This window comes from Zeus faber (genome assembly GCF_960531495.2).
Source record: "Zeus faber genome assembly, chromosome: 2".
NCBI classification, from domain to species: domain Eukaryota; kingdom Metazoa; phylum Chordata; class Actinopteri; order Zeiformes; family Zeidae; genus Zeus; species Zeus faber.
Genome location: NC_137189.1, coordinates 28,340,366 through 28,365,381, shown reverse-complemented (window position 1 = coordinate 28,365,381; position 25,016 = coordinate 28,340,366). Strand labels below are relative to the sequence as shown.

At 44.5% G+C, this 25,016-nt stretch overlaps 1 protein-coding gene across 1 annotated transcript; it reads left to right on the top strand.

Annotated features, from left to right (window-relative positions):
* The first annotated feature begins 2,504 nt into the window (after window positions 1-2,504).
* Window positions 2,505-23,785, top strand: eif5b (eukaryotic translation initiation factor 5B). Its single transcript, XM_080021241.1, has 26 exons — window positions 2,505-2,581; window positions 4,655-4,768; window positions 5,611-5,674; window positions 5,791-5,952; window positions 7,246-7,645; window positions 8,981-9,111; window positions 10,118-10,195; window positions 10,647-10,797; window positions 11,030-11,122; window positions 11,224-11,304; window positions 11,816-11,875; window positions 11,999-12,306; window positions 12,392-12,499; window positions 12,816-12,926; window positions 13,571-13,638; window positions 14,423-14,564; window positions 14,931-15,062; window positions 15,165-15,347; window positions 16,257-16,418; window positions 16,534-16,665; window positions 17,983-18,114; window positions 18,299-18,375; window positions 20,251-20,415; window positions 22,036-22,174; window positions 22,328-22,489; window positions 22,853-23,785. The coding sequence occupies exons 1-26, from the start codon at window positions 2,547-2,549 to the stop codon at window positions 22,958-22,960; spliced, it is 3,498 nt and encodes a 1,165-aa protein (XP_079877367.1). The 5' UTR covers window positions 2,505-2,546; the 3' UTR covers window positions 22,961-23,785.
* Window positions 23,786-25,016: the final 1,231 nt, after the last annotated feature.

The following is a 25,016-nucleotide window of genomic DNA, read 5'->3' as shown; positions in this document are numbered from 1 at the left end:
TTCTGTGGATGTCTTTAGCCTTTTTTTATATACCTTTTTTCAGGTTTGACCTGGCGACACCATATGCTGTGGTGTCACCGTATTTAAAAGCATTACTGCATGCTTTTAAAATATTTTGTACCTCTGAATTCACGGTTTCTGGTTTGGAAACATCTTTATATTCTTGTCCACTGTGAAGTTATCCACACAGCTGCTGATGTAGAAAAGCACAGTGGCTGTGTATTCCTCCAAGTCCACCTCTATGCCGTGAGTAGCCTGGTGTGCAAAGAGGTCCCAGTGGCTACGATCAAAACAGCCCTGGAGTTGAAAGGTGGCTTCCTCTGGCCATATTTTGACTTTCATTATTGCAAGTTTGGTATGTATGAGTCTTTGACGTTTGTGTACACTTCATACAGAGTGTTTAAGACCCTGGTAGGGCACTGCACTTGCTGATGGAACTTATGGAGCACAGGTCGTAAACTGACCTAGTCCCTGCAACAATAAAGGCACCGTCAGGGTGAGTATCCTGCGGTTTACTGATAGACGAATCAAGCTCCGCTAGCACTAGCTTAGCATTAGCTTATGGACTTAATGTACTTTATACAGCCATGATAAAAACAATAGAAAACTCTCGACGCGGATAAAATGGCCTACATTAAAGCAGTAGATATTCCAGATCTGGACAACAATAGCTCTCTACTGCAGTGTGGTTGGTGCACCAGTCATTGTTGATGTCTGGAACCAGCGCTGAGCCATGTCTCATGTTCCTCAGTGATCTCTGTATATAATGAAGAGGCCACAACTTTGTTCTAAATTTGTAAGAATTTGAAATCTATTGATATAATTGATAAAAAAAAAAAAAAAAGAATCACTGTCAAGTCCTTGAAGCTGCTGTTGGCCTCTGACCAACTCTGATGAAAGCAATGGTTTTCTTTACTGGGCGGATGCGCTGGCAATGGTTAGTTCCACTGCAGATGGTGTCGGCGATAACCTTGGACTTGGTCATGACGCCAATGGTAGCGCCCCTCACTTAGGACTTTCGAGCAGCAGCTGGGAATGTGCTCGAGTCCCTCTCCTCTGGTACTGAGGGCATGCTGGTGACTCGGTGTTGTTATGAATAATTATGAATCTGTAGGTCTTAATTTCCTGGGTTTTACCACCCGAAACAATACCTTTAAAATAAACTGGGTAAAGCATTTTCTAAGAAGAATTTCTATTTCATTCTGGAATTGTATTTCCCCACTACGTTTTCTCTCGTTTTGGTGGCCTGAGCTTTATTTTAAGTTGTAATTCTAATGTAGACAGACTCCCTGTAAAATTATCTGTATTGCATAAGCAGGTAAGTCCTTCCAGCCTGGTCTTTGATATACTGTATAAGCACAACTTCTCACCACACAGGTATCTTATTTGGAATAATAGAGACACTTTGTTTCAGAATAAATCCCTTTTCTTTGAGAGATGGGTTCAGAATCAGATTCTGCTGGTGGGTCAGCTGTTACTGTTCACTTACAGATAATTCTTATCTACATATCATTTCCCAGTAGCCCTGAGGATATTTGCTGTAGTTTTTGATGCTATTCCAACAGGCACCCCAATGCTTTTTAGGAATGTAGTTAGGCCTGCATCAAGATACATATCCCTCCCTAACCCAGCTGATTGACCAGCAGGGAAAATCTGTTTCTCACCACATCCCCAAAATAATAACAGAGCCACACGTGCCCTATTTCAAAGGGATGTCCCTATTCCATAAGTCACAGCATATTGGAATCGGTTTGTAAATTGTATACAGTGGAATAAAATCTGGACGCGTCATCATAAATACCTGATCGTGAATAAGATTAAGGAGGCATCCTTCATAATGGTCCATAAATACTACTCCGCCATTCACTGCATGCAGAAATTTAAAAGAGACATCAACACGAACCGCTCTTTCTGTGATGGATATCCAGAAACAGCTTTACACCTGTTCATTGTTTTTGTCAAGACTTTTGCAGAGTTGTCATTAATCATATTTAAATATTTCACATTATTATGGGAGAATGTAGTGTTTGGTTTCTCCAGTAACCCAAGAAAAAAAGAATTGTGTTAAAATAATAATTTGAAAATGTTCGTTCATAAATATAAATTTATCAATAAAAATAAGTGTTTTTTGTTGTTTTCCTGCAAGATGCTGTTATTATTCTTTTTGTATCCTATCCTCTGTATACTGATTATATTGTGTTCTTCTGTTATTATTGCCATCGCTGCGACTAACCTGGACACCGTGCGTTGCTGCCCGCAGCTATATTTCAAAAAGGTTTTGATTTCGTTGAAGCCTTTGTCGTGTTAATTTCGATTTATTTAATCTGAAATGCGGGTATAGTTGAGGTTCAATTCCGGTGGATTCGAGTTGAATCCATTTTGATTTCGTCACTTAAAGTTACAATTCATTCATGGGTTTTATTTTCTGCGTCTCTGCGCAGCGGGACTGTCTTGAACACCCTGGCGAGCGGCGCGCATGCGCAGTATCCGCCAGCCCTGTGCAGTGTGCCGACGTGCGGAGCGTCAGCGCAGCGGAGTTCAAAAGCATGGGGAAGAAGCAGAAGAAGTCCGGGGACGACAGGTAGACACCCCGACTCACCGCCGCACAACGCGGGGAAGGCAGCGTTTATCCGGCCAGAGCTGCCACGCTGGCGCTAGAATCCCGACAAGCGCGCCGGCTAGGCGCTCAGCTAGCCTCATGTGGCGCCGCTGGTCGGCTAGCAGGTTAGCCAGCCGGCTAGCGAGGCCCCCAGGTTGCGTTGAACTGATTCTAATCGGCACAATATCCGGACTCTCTGTCAGTGCCGAGCTGGTGTCGTGGCGGCGAAATAAGGATGACGGCAGCAGGAGTTTAAATGACCCGTCCGTGGGTGGATCGGTAGGCGGTCCATCCCGGGCTGCTGTCATGGCTGATCCATCTCCATGGGTGAACCAGCCCGGGAGAAGTGCAGATTAGGAGACCGTTAGAAGTAGCACTGTTGAGATGGGGCAGACAGTAGACTGACTGTAGGCGGACTATGGACTTACTTTAGACTTACTATGACTGACTATAGACTATAATTTAGGAATAACCACCCTAAGGTCATAGGGTGGTCATCGGATAATCACAGGTTATAGTTTTCCAACCCAGTTTCTGCCAGAGCACACTTAAAACACACACACACACACACACACACACACACACACACACACACACACACACACACACACTGTGACACCATTATCCTGTCAATCAAAAAAATCAAACATGTAGAACTCTTCCCCTTAGCAGCAGCAGTACTAGTAGTAGTAGTAGTAGTAGTCAATGATGCAAGACTCGTGGACGGATCCCTCGTGTAGCAGGATTCCCCCTCGCTCACGAAAGAGGAGTCTGACAAACATAACTACTCTTCTTTTTCTTTCTTTTTTTTTTTTTTACTGAGTGATTCGTCAATAACTGAATCTCAAAAAAGAGTGACCTTAAATCACTACCGATAGTTGTCCCTTTCAGGTTGAAACAGAACCCAGAGCTGCTATTCTATCTGGAACTGATCAATTTGATGAATTAGTGCAGCCTTGTAATTTTGATCTTGAAAGGTTATCTGGGAAAAAAAAGTTAGTGGAATTTGAAAAGATTTCACAGCACCTTCTGGCAAGCTCTCACGGTGGTTGCAAATAAACCAAACTGAATTACATCACCGTCCTGCTTCTAAATGTCCTGTCCAGCTGAGCTTTATCACATTGGAAGTGATGCGATGTATAAATGATGATATCCCACCTAAACACCTGTTTTTTTTTTTATATATAAAAATGAAATTTGCTCTGTGATGGCGGTGATCTGGTGCTGAGATGGGCAGGATTGTCACGGAAACGTGTCAAACACAATCAGATATGAATAAATATTGTCAAATTATTATATATTTTTTATATTCTCTTAAACAGGAGCAGTCCAAACGTACTAAATTATGATCATATACTGATATTGTGAGAAAGTTATCTTCAGCCATATCTTCTCATATATCAATAATTTAGACCAGAACATCTGTATTACAATATGTCTCCAAATGGCGACGATGTGAAAACCGAAACAAAAATCCAAAATGGCAGGTCACTGTCAGGTTGGGACTGCAGCCTCATGCTTTTCATTGTTTGGGATGACAGAAGAGATGGAACCTCAACATCCACAGGCTTTGTATCAGTGGAGTCAGAGAGGTCAGCGGAGAGGGGAGAGGGAGAGAGCACTTCATTCATCCAGGCCACGGGCATGTTTCTCTGTGATAAAAGAGAGGTTATTTTTGTTAAACTAGAGAATAGAGAAGTAATTATTGGACGGTTTAAAATGCACTGAAATGACCTATCCCACTATTTACTCCTGATTTACAGGCCTAAACGTACATTATCATCAAATAACGTGTACTGATCCAAGCCAGTACTGTTACTAAACAGTATGGACTGTGTGTACGGAGTTTGTGCTCATTAGAATGATAGAATGAATGAATTAGATAATACACAGTGAGTCCTATTGTAATTGAGGAAACTGAGAAGCAGCAATGTCACCAAAAATATAATAAATACTTGTAGGACTCACGTGGAAACTAATAAAGTATCACTTCAGATTAAAAAGAATAGAGTCCCACACTAAACGACTGTACTTGGCCCTTACTTCCTGTGTCAGAGATGACGGGGTTGATATCGACGCCCTGGCAGCGGAGATCGAGGGCGCCGGAGCCACCAAGGAGCCGGCCAAGGGCAAGAAGAAGAAGAAAGCAGTCAAAAAAGACGACTTTGAGTAAGTCCTCCCAGCTTCCTCTTCCTCATCAGAGTAGATCACCATGGTAGCCAATGCTGTAGGTTACAGAGGTTGCCGATGCTGTAGTTCACTGTAGTGACTGATGCTGCAGGTCACCACGGTAACTGATGCTGTAGGTCGTCGCAGCAACTGATGCCGTAGATTGCGACGGTGACTGATGCTGAAGAATGCAACGGTTACCGATGCTGTAGTTCCCCACGGCAACTGATTCTGTAGGTCGCTGTGGTTAATGATGCTGTATTGCCCCGCCCTAACTGTTTCTGTAGGTCACAGTGGTAATTTATGTATTGGCCGCAGCTGTAACCGATGCAGTAGGTCACCGTGGTAACTGATGCTGTAGGTCACCACAGTAACTCATGCTGCAGTGAGGTCACCAGTGTAACTGATGCCGTAGGTCGCAGTGATAACTGATGCTGTAGGTTGCCATTGTAACTGATGCTGTACCCTGGTGACCAGGGTAACAATGCAATCTGCTCCAGGATAGTTCAGGTTAACTGATCCAAACGTAGGAAAACATCTTCCAGCTCTATGACCAATCAGCTCCCTGCAGGAAATGACACTGCCTAATTTTTCCTAAAGAATTTGAAGTAGAAGCCAAGTCAGCACGATGATTTCCTGCATGTTTCCAAACACACTGTGACATTTTGACTTTACCAAATGGTCCCAAGTTTGTGGAATTGTTCTGAAGTACACCTTATGGTCAAATTCCGATTGGACGCACGTTTTCTGAACGAGGCTGTGAGTTTTTGTGTGTAAACGTTGGAATGTTTATGTGGGTGTGAAGAGTATTTCCTGAGCAGATGTTTTGGTTTGGTCCTCAGTGAAGAAGACATTCTGAAGGAGCTGGAGGAGCTTTCCCTGGAAACACTAGGAGGCAAAGACAAGGTGAGCCATAGTTGTCGTTTTTTTAAATTTTATTTTATTTTTTAATTTTACCAGCCGAAACTATATGGTTAGATCCGGATGATGGCCGGTCACCTGTTGTCTCTTGCTCACAACAGAAAACCGACGCCACAAAAGAAGAGGAGAGCGTTGAGCCTCCCAAAGCGGAGAAGAAGAAGACCAGGAAGGGGAAGAAGGGCAGCCTGGAGGACGAGGAGGGCGACGAAGATGAAGCCCCGACGGCAGAGGTGGAGAAGAACAGAGAACAGAAAGAAAAGAAGGTGTGGAGATGGCTCTTTCTGGCCAGAAATATCGGAAACACTTCTGCGGCATTGCTGTTTCGACATTACGTAAAAACAAAGACGCCAATAGGACCACCAACAGTCGTCACACACGGCCTAGCATTGCCATGACAACAATAATAAGATAGCCATTCAGCATAGCGATAAGTTGGCTATTTCTGCATGGTTATCAGAAAAGGAAAAGTGGTTGTGCTATCTCTAATAAGGATGGATGGATGTTTAATAGGGGTGTCACTATTCTCCAATTGCATGACTCAATTTGACTTTTTTTTTTTCCAGCACTAATTGCTATGGCCATTGTTAAGCCCCTTTTTTAACACATAGTTCCCGGTAAATTTCAGGTAACCTTTCTGTCACCGCTAGAGAGTGTCACTATTCACACATGCAGCTACGTTCAGGAAAATTTCGGTCTTGCACCTTTTCACACATGCCATGATAATGCCTGAATAGATAGGGCAAGGGTCCGTCCAGCAGAAGTCACCCGGTGCGGCCCCAGCCCCCCCCACCCCCCTCGCACCGGAAAGTGACATATAGCTCATACACTTGCGTCAACAAAGAGGATGTATGTGGATGTAGTTCGCAAATAAATAAGCATACGAAATAAATGAACAAAGCAGTAAATATATAAATAAATGTAAATATGAATATATATAGATGAGTAAATTTACGTCCGATGGACCGGGTGGAGGCAGTGGTGCCCCCACATGCGCCGGGCCGAGTTGCGGGAGGGGGATCTCTCATCGCGTCTCCCACACTTTTGTGAGACTCCAGAATCTTATGCGAAGTTGCCATTTTCAAGCACGCAAAGTGAGAAAGCGGAACTCCTGCAGCACACACAGCGGGGGCACGGCAGGTGCACACTCGCTCCCGCTCCCATTTGGAAAACAGTACCGTGACGTTTTATTTTTTTATTTTATTTTGAACGTATTAAATAGGCTACTTTGTAAAACAGCAAAGTGTTTTAGAACGTTTTGAATAGGCCGTTGCAAAAGAAGGTTTTTTCGATTTTACTGTTGAAACTGAGACAGTCGGTCCTTTCATTGGCACATTTTAACATTGGATTCTAACACTTGTCCCCCGTTTTCGCCTCCTTCCTCTCCTCTCTTCCCCCTCTCTTCCCCTCTTCTCCTTTCTTCCTCTCCTCCTCTCATCGCCTCCTTCTATCTTGCCTCCCCTCTCATCCACTTCTCCCCCTCTCCTTATTCTCCCCTCCTCTCATTTTCCGCTTCTCTGCCTCTTTTTCTCTCCGCTGTCCTCCTGCTTCTCCCTCAGCCTCCTGTTGCCCTAGCATCCGAAGACGAGGAAGATGGGGATGGAGACACCCGAAAGGGAGGAGGTGGAGGCGGTAAAGAGGAGGACTCCGAGGACGGAGAGTTTCCCTCCAAGAAGCAGAAGAAGCAGAAAGGAAAGGCAGCGAAAGCGGAGAGCGAGGAAGAGGAGGAGGCCGAGGAGGAGGAGGCCGAGGACGAAGAGGGGGGTGGCTTCAAGATGAAGACGGCGGCACAGAAGAAAGCTGAGAAGAAAGAGAGGGAGAAGAAGAAGAAGGAGGAGGAGAGGCTGAAGCAGAAGAAGCTGAAGGAGAAAGAGAAGGAACTGCCCAAGGCAGAGGTCACGCCCACTCCGGCAGCTGCCGTGGCTGAGGAAGTGGAAGGGCCAGACCTCCTGGGAGAGGGTAAGGTGTTGCCTTCTGTTCAATGGGTATTTCATCACTTAGTTACTTGGTTTAATGGTTGGTTAGTTCATTGGTTGGTGTGTTAATTAGCTGGTGGTTTTGTAAGCGTAGTTACTGTACTTTGTCTAGTTATTTAGTTGGTGCGTTTGCAAGGTTAGTTTGTTTTATAGGGTTTGTTGGTTTTGGCTCGTAAGTTTGTAACTGTAGTTGTTAGTTGGGTTTGTAACTTTAGTTAGTTAATTGTTCTGGGTTTTGTAGGGGTCTTTCTGTCTATTTAACTGTTTAAGTAGGAACGTTAGTTGGCAGGTTAGTAAAGTTGGCTAATCAGAATCTGTATTTATTCACAACTTATTTTCATGTACAAGGGATTTTTTGCCGTAAGAGTTGGCGCATTGTACTGTGGACAGTTGAATAGCATCAAATAAGTCAATACAAGCAGAATATACAATGAGCTCTTTGCACCACAAAGATACATTTAATATAATATAGTTTTGATATTTCTGTATATGGTGAATATGATCCATAGTACGTACACGGCTGACGGATGGGATAAGTAGTTTGTTAGATATGGGTTTTTTTGGGTAATTTATCCAGGGCTGTCCCCGACTCCAGATTTCCCTGCTCAAATGGGTCGCCGAAAAGCGAGTTTTTTGCATCCCTGACTTTGGCTGACAGCGCTGTCAGCAGCCCGACAGGAGAGATGCTCCGAGGGGCACTGGGATTTTATAACTCAACTATGAGCAGGACGCACACTCACTTTCTCTGACTGTGTGTTAATATGATGTTTTCACATCACGGATGAGGAAGGAAGGCATTAAAACAGGTGCCAGTGCGCGCCAGTGCGCACGTGAGTAAACGCACCGACGCACATGCAGCGCTCTGGTTCCAACTGCAACAGCAATATTCAAATATCACTAATGCAACAAATTTATTTATTTTGGGGTGTATAGTTTGTTGTTTGTGGTCCCTATTTTTTATCTTAAAGTGGTTGCTAAAGGGGGCAACCAGAGGCCACAAAATGGTTGCCAATTGACTCAATCCCGTTGCCAAAGACAATTGGACGACCATTACTGGCGTGCCTGTACTAATTTCCCTGACCCTTAAACAGAGAACTCAAACTAGTTGAATTGTCTGAAATATTGTTTTTTTATAAGAGCCATTTGAAACCGTTAAACACATTCTTCAATAACCAAATCTTGTTTTCAATGCTGCTGCCCAGGCATAGTTCACCATCTTTTGGGTTTTTGGCACGTGCTCAAGCTCCACCTCCCCGATGTACCGGGAGGATGCTTTTCATTTCCATGCTCTGTTTCATTCTTTTATTTGTTCTTTCAGAGGAGGCGGATGGCGACAAGAAGAAAAAGAAGAAGAAGAAGGGCGAAAAGGCAGAGAAAGAAGAGAAGAAGAAAGGCCCCAGCAAGGCTACAGTGAAGGCTATGCAGGAGGCTCTGGCCAAGATGAAGGAGGTAGACTGGAGCATAATGGGAGATCTGACTGGTGCATGCAGGGTTTCTGTTATAAAAAATTGGCGCCGGTCCATGAGTCCCTCCCGGAAGATCTCAATTTCCCCGACAAATAGGAGAAATTCCGGTCAAATCTTATGTGTTTATTGAGCTTAAAAACAATTCATATGCAGGCTATATGAATAATTACATCATCAAGGCATGTAAATGTATAATTTTTTCTTTAATATTCAAAATAAAATAAGTCTCGTCAGTTAAGCTATTTTAAAAATAAATAAATATTATGAATTTTACACAATTTTGATAAAAATCAAAAACAAAATAAATATGGCAAGTAGGTCTAAATAAATAACGTTTGTGGTGCTGTCCGTCTTCGTCGGGACGTCTCGTCGACTTATTAAATATTTACTGTCTGCTTTGGCTCAGAACTTAAATATCCCCAAAAACGGCGAACTATGGCTATACACTCACCGGCCACTTTATTAGGTACACCTTGCTAGTACCGGGTTTGACCCCCTTTTGCTTTCAGAACTGCCTTCATTCTTCGTGGCATAGATTCAACAAGGTGTTGGGAACATTCCTCTGAGATTTTGGTCCATATTGACATGATAGAATCACGCAGTTGCTGCAGATTTGTCGGCTGCACATCCATGATGCAAATCTCCCGTTCCACCACATCCCAAAGGTGCTCTATTGGATTGAGATCTGGTGACTGTGGAGGCCATTGGAGTAGAGTGAACTCACTGTCATGTTCATGAAACCAGTTTGAGATGATTTGAGCTTTGTGACATGGTGCATTATCCTGCTGGAAGTAGCCATCAGAAGATGGGTACACTGTGCTCATAAAGGGATGGACATAGTCAGCAACAATACTCAGGTCTGCTGTGGCGTTTAAACCATGCTCAATTGGTACTAAGGGGCCAAAAGTGTGCCAAGAAAATATCCCCCACACCATTACACCACCACCAGCAGCCTGAATTGTTGATACAAGCTGTTTATTGTGCTTTAGGATGAAGAACGAGCGAAGAGGGAGGAAGAGGAGCAACTACGAAAGCTGGAGGAGCTGGAGCAGCAACGACAGGAGCAGGTGCGACATACACACACTGTCTGCTATCTTTGTGACCTCTGACCCCCTCCCCCCCGTGACCTCCCGGTTGCCTCCTACCTGCCTGACAGTACTTTGACCCCTGACCTCTTTTTCCTCTGGCCCCCCTCTGACTTCTGACCTATTACCTTGACCTCTCTGTGACCTCTGACCTAACTCTGACTTCTGACCTCCAGCCTCTTTCTCTGCCCACCATATGACCTCTAACCTCACTTTATCTGACCTACCTGTAACCTTTCTCCTGGACCTCTCTTTGACCTCACTTTGTCTGACCTCCTTGTGACCTCTGACCTCTTTCTCTGACCTCCCTGGGACCTCTGACCTCTCTCCCCGACCTCTTTGTGACCTCTGACCCCACTCTCTCTAACCCTCTTCTTACCTCCCTGTGACCTCTAACCTTCCTGTGACCCCTCCGTGACTTCCCCCCTACCAGGAGCGCCTCGAGCAGGAGAGGAAGGAGAAGAGGAAGCAGAAGGAGAAGGAGAGAAAGGAGCGTCTGAAGAAGGAGGGTAAACTGCTCACCAAGTCCCAGAGAGAAGCCAGAGCGCGAGCTGAGGCCACGCTCAAGGTGCTGCAGGCCCAGGGTGAGAACCAAGGCCTTACATTAGTTTTATTTATTGAAAATGTTTTTTTCCACTTTGTTATTACCGGAAACTAAAAGTGGCTTTAAATGATGATAGAAATAACAAATATTTCTGGTGCATCTACAATACATTCTGTGGTTTTAAAGTCAGGCAATTTAACATTTTTCCAACCTTTTGGTACTAACATGACACTACTTAACTCTGTCTGTCTGTCTGTGTGCAAACCCACTAGGTGTTGAGGTTCCATCCAAAGACTCACTGCCAAAAAAGAAGCCTGTTTACGGTGACAAGAGGAAGAAGAAACCAACAGCCCAGACGCCTGAAGGTAAAAACCAATGACACCCAAACCACTTACCAATTTGGCCAAGACAGCTATCCTTTTTGCGAATTAACCGGCTGCTACCTCCACCTCTCGTTTTCTTACAGACACCTCAGAGGTGACGTCACCTACATCAGAAACTCCCGAGCCAGTTGCCATGGAGACGGAAACACCTCCTGCAGAGCCAGGTGGGTGACTGGGATGGATGTGTAAGAATACATGATGGAGAGGTGGATGGGTGAATAGATGGATGGAGAGGTGGTTGGGGGGATGTAAGAATAGGTGAATGGATGGATAGAGGAGGGGATGGATGGAGAGCTGGGTGGATGGACGGATGTCAGGATGGATGGAGAGGTAGGTGGAGAGATGTAAGAATTGATGGGTGGATGGAAAGTTGGTTGGATGGATGAATAGATAGATGAAGAGGTGGTTGGATGGGTAGACGGATGAATGGATGGAGAAAATGAAGTATATATGGACGAGGTAGGGTTAGATGGAGAGTTGGGTAGATGGGGGGGTGTAAGAATATACGGATGGATGGAGAGGTGGATGGATAGATGGAGGAAAGGATGATAGAGAGAATGGATGGCTCAGTTTGAACTAGCCTTGCCCCCTTTTCCAATCGCATCCTCATCACTTCTGCCTGTCTGTCTGTCCACCCGCCCACCAACCCGCCCACCCGTCTGTCCGTCTGTCTAGAGGTGAAACCAGAGCTGGCAGTAGACGACTGGGAGGCCATCGCCAGTGATGAGGAGAAAGGTCAGAGCGGAGCATCGATTTAGAAATGCCAACTCGTAAAGATATCTTCCGGTTCTAATAACAACAACAACATTCTGTCATGAAGTGTTGAGTGTTGTTAATAAAAGTGTGAATGTGTGACAGAGATGAAGAAGGTTCACATCGAGGTGAAGGAGACGAAAGCTGCTTCTCGACCCAGAGCAGAGCACAGCGAGGAGGAGGACGACGAGGACGAGGACGACGAGGACGAGGATGATGAGGACGAGGATGAGGAGGAAGACGACGAGGAGAGTGACGAGGAAGAGGAGGCCGTGGAGGAGAGGAAGGAGGCGAGCCAGCAGGGCCGGAGGAAAGGAGCCAAGGAGAGCGAGGATGACAGCAGCGAGAGCGATGAGGACGATGGAAGGACCAAAGAGGAGAGGATCTACGACCGAGCGAAGCGACGAATATTGGTACGAGTGGTTGAATCCGCCGGCGGCTCCTGGAAGATGTTTCCTCTGAACCGTTCTGTGATGGGATTTCTTTCTTTTTCCACAGAAACGGCGAGCAGAGAACCTGAGAAACACAAACCTGGAGAAACTGCGAGCTCCGGTGGTTTGTGTGCTGGGACACGTAGACACCGGCAAGACCAAGATCCTTGACAAGGTACACTGGCTCGTTAGTGGACTAGCTGAATAACTGATTGGCTCGCTGACAATCATTTTGACTAGCGGGCCAGTAGTTTGGCTAGCAGTCCTGCAGTTTACATTGTGGACTGTCAGTTTGACCAGGGTAGCCTCAGTTTGACTAGCAGACGGGCAGTGTGACTAGTGGTCCATCAGTTTGACGAGCAAACTGGCTGTTTGGCTAGCAGACTGTCAGTTTGGCTAGTGGAATGGTGGGATGCCTGGCTGGATCACTGAATAGTGTGTTAGAAGTTGTGTATTTGTGTGCCTGCGTCTTACCATCCGTCTGTGTGTAGCTTCGTCACACCAACGTCCAGGATGGCGAGGCTGGAGGAATCACTCAGCAGATCGGAGCCACGAACGTTCCTCTGGAGACAATCGTAGAACAGACAAAGATGGTCAAAGGCGTACGTACGCGCACAACCACACACACACACACACACACACATACACACACACCTGTAGACTAGAGGTTAGGTGTTGAATCTATAACATATCAAAGAATATGAAAAATTGATCATTTATTATCAAATCGAGATGTCTTCAACACACCCACTCACCGAGAGTGAAGAAGGCTTGGAGCATAGCTGCTTCATACTCCCTTCTGCTTACCTTTATATTCCTTTCCGCCCTTTTGTTTATATTGCGGATACGTCCAAATACATGGAGTATCAACAAAAACAAAAAAAAAAAGTCACTTGTCACGTCCGCCGTCTTGGGTGTGTTGTAAACTCTGCAGCGCCATTGCCTCACGTCCTGGCTCCTGCAGGCTCCAACCAGGCTCCGCCTCTCGTCTAAACCAAACAGAGTATTTCCAGGCGGTGTGAACGTGTCTGACACGGACAATCACCGGCTGCTTGCTACATGTGTGAAAGGGCAACTCCTGATTATCCAAACATTGTCCAGAGTTCATGTGTGAAAGCAGCTTATAGTATGTTATCAGGCCTAAACTACAGTTTTTATAATACAACTCCAACAGACGAGGTAATATGAATTAATAGTGAAACCAGTACTAACAGTGTTACCAGTGCTGTTTTGTTATGTTTACCAGTTTGAGAAAGAGAACCTGAAGATTCCAGGCATGTTGATCATCGACACTCCCGGACACGAGTCCTTCAGGTGAGCAGCTCGGTTTATCACTTTATTCACGTTATAACTGCTCAGACATTATGGCTCGTATCGGTATCTACATGAGTTCCCGAAACGTCAATAAAGGCAGTTTCCAGCTGTTTTGTTTCTAAACCAGCGTGCAGGGGGACTGCGATGTGCAGTGTGGCAAATCTTACTGATACAAGCTTTAAGTGGGTTTAAACTACTAGAGTGTCTGGAGAGTTCAGATAAATACTTGCTGTAAAGTTCTGTATTTTAGGATTCCATGGGGTCTGCAGGAACTTTAAAAAAATATTGAAATGTCTTAAATTAAGTTTTACACAAATATTAAGCCTTAAAAGTCATGAATTTCAGTAAATGGAATAAATGTAACCAGTTGTGTGTGTGTGTGTGTGTGTGTGTGTGTGTGTGTGTGTGTGTGTGTGTGTGTGTGTGTGTGTGTGTGTGTGTGTGTGTGTGTGTGTGTGTGTGTGTGTGTGTGTGTGTGTGTGTGCAGTATATATGTATGTGTGTATATATGTATATAAGTACCAGTTACATTTATATCACGTACCTTGCCTTATGTCCCCTTGTTATGTAACCTAAAGGAACCAGTTCATAGAATCATGTCGTTCATAACCTGCTCTTGACCTCTAACCTCTCTCTGCCAAATATATAGTGCTGGTCTTTATATTTCCCTGCAATACTTGAATTATTGAGTCTGAGCGAGATTCATCCAAAGACCTTGAGCTCCCTGCCGCCTCCAGGACCCCTGACCGTTGACTCTGCTCTGGCTTCCTCTGGTGTCGTGCAGCAACCTGAGGAACCGCGGCAGCTCCCTGTGCGACATCGCCGTCCTGGTGGTGGACATCATGCACGGCCTGGAGCCGCAGACGCTGGAGTCCATCAACCTGCTCAAGGAGAAGAAGTGTCCCTTCGTCGTGGCCCTGAACAAGGTGCAGAGGCCGCGTGGGTTCTGACGTTGCGCCGACCATTTTTCCCAGATCAGACAGAAGCGCCGTCACAACCGCATTGAAATATTTGGTTTCCATATGTTTTGGAATTTGTTCTGCCCATGCTCCTGCCCAAATATGTTATCATGATGCAGAAGTAAATGCTGCAACTATGTTTCCATGCGTTTGTTTTACTGTTGAGAGTTAGCGAGCTAGTATGCATGTTAGCCGTCTGTACAGCGTCAGCACCGCTGCCACGTCATTCACAAGGATCCAGACTGAACTCCAAATTTGAAGATAATGTTCTGTGTGCATCCTTTCACATCGCTCGCTCATGTCTCTCACTCACTTCCTTGTCGGTGTTTTCAGATCGACCGTCTGTACGACTGGAAGAAGAGTCCGGACACAGACGTCGTGACCACGCTCAAGAAGCAGAAGAAGAACACGAAGGACGAGTTCGACGAGAGGTCAAAGGCCGTCATCTTGGAGTTCGCTCAGCAGGTCCGGGAATGCCCCCCCCCCTCAAAAAAACACTGGCAACCACGCCCCAGAGTTACCCCAGGGAATAGAACCCCCTAACACCCTGTCGGTTCTGCTTGTCAGGGTCTGAACGCCGCCTTGTTCCACGAGAACAAAGACCCCAGGACGTTCCTGTCGCTGATCCCTACCTCGGCCCACAGTGGCGACGGGATGGGAAACCTCATCGCCCTGCTGGTGGAGCTGACGCAGACCATGCTAGCACGACGGCTAGCGCACTGTGACGAGCTGCGTGCTCAGGTTATGGAGGTATGCTAGCAGGGCTAATGCTACAGTAATATGTATGATGTCATGTCTATGGTAGTCCATGCTAGCAGGACTAATGCAAGTATGAATAATTGTATTTCCATGATGATCTTGTCTAATGTGTCATATATTGAAACTGTGCACTAAATCAGCTGTTTTTTTCCTTTCAGTAATCAGCGATCGGTGACACCCCTATGTGTCGCATCCTATTGTTCGGACGTATACTGAGACTTGCGCGGGGGGGGGGGCTCTGCAGGGCTTGAAATAGTGTCTGAGAAAGTCTCCCTGTCGAAGAAGTGCGGTGTTTTTTTATTTAAAAGTATAGTGTGTTTTCACCAAAAAAAAAAAAAAAAAAAAATTTCCGCTAAATGAATCAAATTAAGACCCATAGCAACGGAAAGCAATGGCGTGACATGAACGTGCCATTCACTCATTATCAGATGATATTATATATTACTATGTTATAATCACAATATGTTAGACATTATTGTCATTAACATAAATATTATTACGTGATCTAAATGATAAAAATAATATCACTTGGGATGATCGGGTTCTCCGGCCGTCGTCTGCCACTATGCAGTTGTATGGAGGCAGACGCCCCCTGCTGGCACTAATATGTATGACATCGTGGCTTCAGCCGTTTCCAGTGGCGGTGGCCGTGTCAAAACCTCATAAGAATGTAAAGGGTCTGCATTTCTCAGTGCACTATTCAAATTTGAACAACCCAGCCATTTGCAGGACGGAAACGCGGCTCGCATACTTTGGAAAATATCTCAACTCGAAATTTCCAAACACACGCATGTGGGGGCCATAGCAGCGGGAAAAGCCATTTTCAGCTCATGCGATGTGTTGGTGGATGCTGTTTGGGAGCGGATGTGACCCGGCGCTGTGCCACGTTGTGCCTCGCAGGTCAAAGCGCTGCCCGGCATGGGAACCACCATCGACGTGATCCTGATCAACGGGCGGCTCAGGGAGGGCGAAACCATTATCGTTCCGGGGGTGGAAGGTCCCATTATCACCCAAATCAGGGGGTTGCTGCTGCCTCCCCCACTCAAGGAGCTCAGGGTCAAGGTACGTACGGACGTTTTTTTTTTTTCTACCGTCCCGTCGTACCGTCAAGTACTCCCTTCTTGTACTGTGTTTTTTTGTTTTTTTTGTGTGTGTTTTAATGACGATGTATCCACAGAACCAGTATGAGAAGCACAAGGAGGTCTGCACCGCCCAGGGAGTGAAGATTCTGGGTAAGGATCTGGAGAAGACGCTGGCGGGGCTCCCCCTGCTGGTGGCGCACCAGGAGGACGAGATCCCGGTGCTCAGGGTGAGAGACGCCGCAAGCTCACAGCACTAACCTGCCTGTTGAGTCCCAACCAGGAATGCGTCGAGGGTTAGCGTGTTGCTGCGAGTTATTATATTCCACCGGAATTATTTTGTTGCGGCTCGGAACGATTTGCAGCGTAGAAGAGTTGTTGTAAATAGGTTATCGATCCATGCAACTGTTATTAACGGCTTGCTAGGCTGTTTTCTTTACAGGTTACGGTGCTATTCTTGTAGCATTAACATTATTGAGGAGATATAAACACGTTAAGGAGTTATTTGGTTGCTAGGTGATGTAGTAGGCGAAGCTTGAGTAGTCGTTAGACTTGCTAGCTGCTAGGCTTGCTTAGTAGTGTTAGTATTAATAGTCTACCAAGACATTATTGAAAGTTAAGGCGCTATAACTGTGTTGTTATTTGCGTGTTGTTGACTTTGAAAGTGACACATGTATTTAAACATGTTATTTAGGTGTTAAACATTCAGTTATTAACAGGTTAACAGGGTGTTATTCAGAGATTAAGGCGTTATTAATGTTAAGGTGTCATTGACACAGTTATGGTGTTATTAGTCTTTTAAGTGTCTTTAACATGTAATGAATGTGATACAAACTTGTAATTAGGAGTCTATTAACATGTTATACAGGTGTCTTTAAAGTTAATTTACGTGCCATGAACTTGTTATTAAGGTGAGAACAGCATGTTATTTAGGTGTTCAGTTCAGAATGTTGTCAAGGTGTCACAAGCGTTCTATCAAAGGGGAGCTGTTATGAAGAAACTCACTTTTTCCAGTGCGTGTGCGCATACATTTTGGTCTCTGATGGGTCTGCTAACACCCACATTGTAAAATAAGACAACACAGTCAGTCTTTTGAGCTGTCCGTCGGAAAACATGTCTTGAAAAGAGCCGTTCAGATTTTTCAATGCCTTCGTACGTCACAGGGCCCACAGTAGAATTAGAACTGCCCTCCATCTGAGTCACTCAACAAACAAATATTTTAAAGAAAGAGGAGTTATTACCAACTGTCTGTGAAAAAACAGCAGACGATGGGAATGAAAGTATTTAAGAAATAATTCAGTTTGTTTAAAAAAAATAATTAAAAAAAAGGATGCGGTAGATAAGACCAGGCTGCGGCACACGATCCGCTGTGCGTTTCCTCCCACAGAAAAACAGCCGCTTTGGAACACTATGGTCTTGAGGCATGTTACAATGGCTGGAAGGTATAGTCTAAGAGGTATTTTCAGCAATAACTTGAAAAGCATGTTTTTGGGGGTCCCCACAGACAGTACATGACCTTGACGATAGGGTGTGGTTCCTGTGTCCAGGACGAGCTGGTGCGGGAGCTGAAGCAGACGCTGAGCTCCATCAAACTGGAGGAAAAAGGAGTTTACGTCCAGGCCTCCACGCTGGGATCCCTGGAAGCTCTGCTGGAGTTCCTACGCACATCCAAAGTGCCTGTGAGGCCCCCTTGGCTCTTTGTCTCACTGCTTAGCTCTCTGTCTCGCTGCCTAGCTGTCTGTCTCACTGTCTGTCTTGATTCTGTGCTGTGCGGCTTTGTAAATTGTTTTACATGTTTTTTTACGCATAAATTCAATTTGATTAATTAATTGCATTTGTCTTTAAAATTGTGTGTGGGTGTAGTATGCAGGGATCAACATTGGCCCGGTCCATAAGAAAGACGTCACGAAGGCGTCGGCCATGTTGGAACACGACCCTCAGTGAGTTCTTCTGATGTCACCTTCTGTTTTGGGATGAGAGTGGATTACACTGGATTATATAAGAGTCTAAACCAGAGTTTCCATGAGGAGATATTGGTGCCAGGCAACGTGATGTGGAAGGTTTCAATTTCCCGGAACAATGGGGAAAATTATGGTCAAATATGATTCGTGTTTGAGCTTAAAAACAATTCATAAGCAAGCTATATAGAGAATATCATCATCAAGGCATGTCCATTTATAATATTTTTGATTGAATATTGAAAATAAAATAAGTCCCGTCAATTAACGCCATTTTGAAAATAAATAGATAGATATTATGAATATAACAACTTGAAATCAAATAATTTCCGTTTGGAGAACTAAGTAACAAGTGCAGTCGCTTTAATTCACATTTAACTAAAATATTTTTTTTATCAAATCAAAAGCAAAATAAATATGGCAAGTAGGTTGAAATAAATAATTAAAGTGCTGTCCGTCTTTGCCGGGACGTCCCGTCAACATATTTTACACAATGAATATTTACCGTCTGCTTTGAGTCTAAACTTAATTATCCTCAAAAAACTCCTAACTATGGATGTACTGTATGTGTCCCAACGACACATCATCCTTGTTTCTCCTCAGTTGTAGACACTGCGGCTCCACTCCGTGTGTGTTTTTACTGTGTTTACAATCACAGCCTGTCCACGGCTTAGTTCTATATCGTCAAACGTGATTGGTCAGAGGTGAAACTTTCAGATCAGCTTTAGATCGTCCAAACTGATTGGCTTCCTGTTGCAACTTGCTGAGTGCAGAAATGAACAGATCTGCAAACTTTTTTTTATCTAAATGATCTACCCAGCACTAGTTCAATTTGTGGTTGGAGGGAATTATTTATTTAAAAATGTCGGACTTCACCATATTTTCTCGGTCAAAAACCGGCAATTACCGGATATCAGAAACGCTGGTCTAAACCCTGGAATATATTAGAGTCTAAACCCTGGAATATATTAGAGTCTAAACCCTGGAATATATTAAGAGTCTAAACCCTGGAATATATTAAGAGTCCAAACCCTGGAATATATTAGAGTCTAAACCCTGGAATATATTAGAGTCTAAACCCTGGAATATATTAGAGTCTAAACCCTGGAATATATTAAGAGTCTAAACCCTGGAATATATTAAGAGTCTAAACCCTGGAATATATTAAGAGTCTAAACCCTGGAATATATTAGAGTCTAAACCCTGGAATATATTAGAGTCTAAACCCTGGAATATATTAGAGTCTAAACCCTGGAATATATTAGAGTCTAAACCCTGGAATATATTAGAGTCTAAAACCTGGAATATATTAGAGTCTAAAACCTGGAATATATTAGTCTAAACCCTGGATTATATGAGACTGGATTACACTAGATTATATTAGACTGGATTACACTGGATTATATTAGAGTGGATTTATCAGAGTGGATTACACTGTATTATATTAGAGTGGGTTACACTGGATTATATGAGACTGGATTACACTGGATTATATTAGAGTGGATTTATCAGAATGGATTACACTGGATTCAATTACCGTGGATTACACTGGATTATATTAGAGTGGGTTACACTGGATTATATTTGAGTGGGTTACACTGGATTATATTTGAGTGGATTACACTGGATTCGACTAATGTTGATCAAACTAGATTCCCTTGGATTACAGTACATCAAATTAGATGGGACTAGATTAAACTAGTTGGATTTGAAATTAAATCAAGTCATTTGATTACAGTATGATTACAACTCTCCCCTCCTCTTTCCTCTCCTCCTGTCGCCCTCCTCTCCCCCCCCCCCCCCCCGCTCTCTCTCTCGCCTCCCCATCCTCCCCCCTTCCTCCCCTCCCCTCCTCAGGTATGCGGTGATCCTGGCCTTTGATGTGAAGGTTGAGAGGGACAGTCAGGAAATGGCCGACAGCCTGGGCGTGCGCATCTTCTCAGCTGAGATCATCTACCACCTGTTTGACTCCTTCACCAAGTACAGGGAGGACTACAAGAAGGCCAAGCAGGACGAGTTCAAGTACTGACACACTGTCACACACACACACACACACACACACACACACACACACACACATACACACACACACACATCCAGTTTAGGTGGTTATTTTTTTTCTTTAGTGGTCAACGACTAACAAGAATTTCAGTTGATTGGGTGACCAGCCGTGCACGGAATGTTATCATCCGTTCGGCAAGCGTCCCACGATTTCATACGCACACATGAACCCTGGGTACTACTTTAATTATCAATTGGCAACACCTCCCCTTATGTTGTCGGCACGGAACGGGGCACCAGCCAACACCAGCTATTACCCCGGTTCAGGGACTTAATTATACCGTAGTATCAATAAGTGAGATCCTGCTCCAAGTGATGACAAAGGCACGGTGAGCGCAGATGGTGCCCTGAGCGCCCCCTCTCCATGCGTAATGCGCAGAAAATAAAGCAGTGTTAATTCTGCTCTTAATTTGTTTTCGTTTTTCTCTTACAGAATAAAAAAAGAACCGACAAGAGTGCGGTTTAATTACCGGATCAATAAGCAGTATTGTAAGCGTAGTGGTACCATTAAAATCGAAACGATACTCATCCCTACTCCTACGCCGTCTCCACACAATTTTTAGTTTTATTCGGAGGAACGAGGCATGGTGATCGGGGCACACCGAGGGCCGTGTTTGCGATTCACACATAAAAATACATTTATGATTTCCCTTATTTAGAATTCCCCATTGAAATGCTATCCCTGTGCATTTTTAAGCTTCTATCTGTTTTATCCTGTTATTGTAGTGGACACTGACTGGAAAATTAACAGAACAACAACTGCTCGACTTGAAGAAACTCAGTCGACTGATTATTGGACTCATGGACTTTCTGGAGGCAGCCCTAGATTTGTTTGAGTCCAGGCTGAAAAGTGTAAAAAAAAAAAAATCAATAGTCGACGTCACTGCCCAATTCAACTAATTGACTAGTCGACTAATCATGCCCATCCCTGATAAGTATGATACAATATTAAATGAATGTAATCTACATTGGCACAAAAAAAAAAGCCAGATTTGTGCGTGGACAAGACAACGCTCCTGATCTCTACGGAAATGAGAACAACCGTTGCATATGCACAACGTAGATGAACGCCGTCGCTATCTGTTTCATCGCTGTAGTTTTCTCGAGGACTTCCTGCTGCTGATCCCACCTCCGCCACCATGGAAGCACAAATTGTACAGTCGGCGGGACTCTGCGGCAGTTCACATTTTTTGGGGGGGGGTTGTCAGTTATGCAACAGGAGGCAGATTTCACGGTCTGTGACGTGATTTTCATGGCCGTGAATTTGGTAGGGCCCTCATTATGGGGAAAACTAAATTGTGAAGACACTGAATTACGAGATAAATTATGAGACCAATTAATTTTGAGATCAGTAGTGAGATTATTATGAGGACACTGAATTATGAGGACATGAAATTAGGAAGGAAGTATTCTTTCTCCTTGGTCAGTACTTGTTTGAAAAAGCCTCTTACTGTTACAAGTTACTCCAGGATATGGCAATTTTTGCAATCGCAATAATCTGTCTGACATGTAGCAGTGTGTGTATGTGTTTGTTTTAATCTTTGTGTGTGTGTGTGTGTGTGTGTGTGTGCGTGCCTCCAGACACATCGCGGTGTTCCCAGTCAAGCTGCGCGTCCTCCCTCAGTTCATCTTCAACTCCAGGGATCCCATCGTCGTGGGCGTCTTGGTGGAGGCCGGCGTCCTGAAGCAGGGCACGCTGCTCTGTGTTCCCAGCAAGGGGGTGTGTGTGTGTGCGCGTGCTTACATGCGTGTGTGAATATAAACTCAAAGAAACCCACAATGTGAAATAATTGAGTATTAAGAATAAGATAATAAGGTTGTGTGTGTGTGTGTGTGTGCGTGTGTGTGTGTGTGTGTGTGTGTGTGTGTGTAGTTTGTGGACATCGGCATCGTCACGAGCATCGAGATCAACCACAAGACGGTGGACACGGCCAAGAAGGGCCAGGAGATCTGCGTGAAGATCGAGCCGATTCCAGGGGAGTCACCCAAGATGTACGGACGCCACTTCGAGGCCACGGACATCATCGTCAGCAAGGTGCGTCTGGCCTACATGCATGCTAATGCTAACACTGGCTAGCGGTGCCGTCTTTTGACGCTACATAGCTGCTTTAAAGAGATGATGTATGGGTGTATGTATGTACGTACACATACATGTGTTTATTTATGCGTGTGTGTATGTGGTGCGCACGTGTGGGGGGGGTGGGGGGATATGTGTGTGGTTTGATTCAAAAATGTGTGTTTTTGTAAATGATGGGGGCCAAACTGAAGATAACACTTTGTGTGTGTGTGTGTGTGTGTGTGTGTGTGTGTGTGTGTGTGTGTGTGTGTGTGTGTGTGTGTGTGTGTGTGTGTGTGTGTGTGTGTGTGTGTGTTTACGCGTGTGCGTGCGTGCGCTCAGATCACACGGGCGTCCATTGACGCACTGAAGAACTGGTTCAGGGATGAGATGCAGAAAACCGACTGGCAGCTGATCATGGAGCTGAAAAAGACCTTTGAGATCATCTGAGACAAACACACTCCACATACATACTTTACACACACACACACACACACACACACACACACACACACACACACACACACACACACACACACAAAATAACAGTATTCCACACATTGTAACATGCACACACACTTAATACACACACATAACACACACTTTACATACACATAGTAACACACACATACAGTTACACACACACACCCTCTAATACACACATTTATATACACAGTATTCCACACACATAGTATCACACACAAGAAAGACGCACACACATAGTAACAGACACTACACTCACTCCAATGTGCCTGTAAGTCTTCTTCTCTGTTCATACTTGTCTGCTGCGTCATATCACACACACACACACACACACACACACACACACACACACACACACACACACACACACACACACACACACACACACACACAGTATACTGTGGAGGAAGCAGCAGATCTGTCGCCCACTAGTGGGCGGAGTTTGCAAACCACCGACGGGAGGATCCTCCTTCAAAGTCACGGAATTTAAAAACAAACTTTTCATATTTTAAACTTTATTTTCCTCGAAAAGGAGACAAGTCGGGTCTTTTCCTTTTTTTCGGACAGTGTGTGTGTCTGTGTGTGTGAGAAAGAGAGTGAGAGTGTGAGAGATTTGGCAGCGGAGAGGGAACTTGAAGGCTGCCATGTTGGGGGTCTGTAGGGTCCAGAGATGTTCCAGAACCCCCGTCGGGCACTGGACAGAGACAGTAGATCCACCTCCGAACACTCTGCTGGGGATTATTTGCAATGCAAATTCAAGAAAAAAAAATTAAAAGTGTATTCTACAAAAGTTACAAACGATATTATGGTCTGTTTCATGTGCTAAACATTTACTTATACTTGTTCTTGACGGCAAAGGCGGACCCCGCCACCAATCAATGGAAACAGCGTAAAGTGCCAGGTTTTTATATCAAATGTGTATCAATTATGGGATATTTTAAGCAAAATAATCGTACAGATTTTCACTTTAAGGCAAATTCTGCCATTTATATTGTGTATACTGAATAACTGCTTCATAATGATCTAACAGCTTTTTAACTGTGTTTCTGACATTTAACCTCCTGGTTGAAGAGACGGGAAGTTGGATGTTGCTTGAATTGGGCAAGTTTCAGACTGTAAAACAGGTGAGTTTGGACTGTAAAGACTGCAAGGTTTGGCTGTAAGGCAACCGGGTTCCAATCGTCGTCGGCGAGTTACGGCTCTTAAATCGTGCGGTTTCTGACTGAAGCAGCTGAGTTCTGACTGTGATGCTGCTGAATTTTTGACTGTAAAGCGGGCTCAGTTCCGATTGTAAAGTATCTAAGTTCCGACTGCAAAACGCATGAGTTGTAACTGTGAACCGCTTGATTTCTGACTAAATCACACGTTCCATCTCCAAAGTGAATGAGTTCTGACTGAAGCAGCTCGGTTCCGCCTAATAACGTGCGCGTTCCGATTGTAGAAATGGTAAAGCGGGTAATTTCTGACTGTAAAGAGGTTGAGTTCCAGCCAAGTGTTTTAACGGCTCATACAAAGAACCATCTAATGTTGTGAAATATACGTCTTTGAAGTACTACTCAGTCGTCAAGAAATTGAGGGGAAATCAATGGGATTTTACATTTGAAAATAGAATTGAGAGCCTTCTCTTTTCTAAGGGTTTTGAATGTGAGTGGAACACAAACGCAACAGACTAATGTTGTATAACTGCTGATATAATCGTAATGATAATTTGAGACAGCGGGTTGATTATTTTGTTTTTTATTCAGCACCGCCCACAAAAAATGTTCCTTCAGGATTCTGTCTACAAAGACCCATTTAATTGTTACTTTTGAACAAGAACTCGTGTGTGTGTGTGTGTGTGTGTGTGTGTGTGTGTGTGTGTGTGTGTGTGTGTGTGTGTGTGTGTGTGTGTGTGTGTGTGTGTGTGTGTGTGTGTGTGTGTGTGTGTGTGTGTGTGTGTGTGTGTATGTGTGTGTGTGTGACCCAGAATGCCATATCCTCTGTCAGGGTTCATTTGGAGGGGTTTGTGCAGCAGTTATTAAAA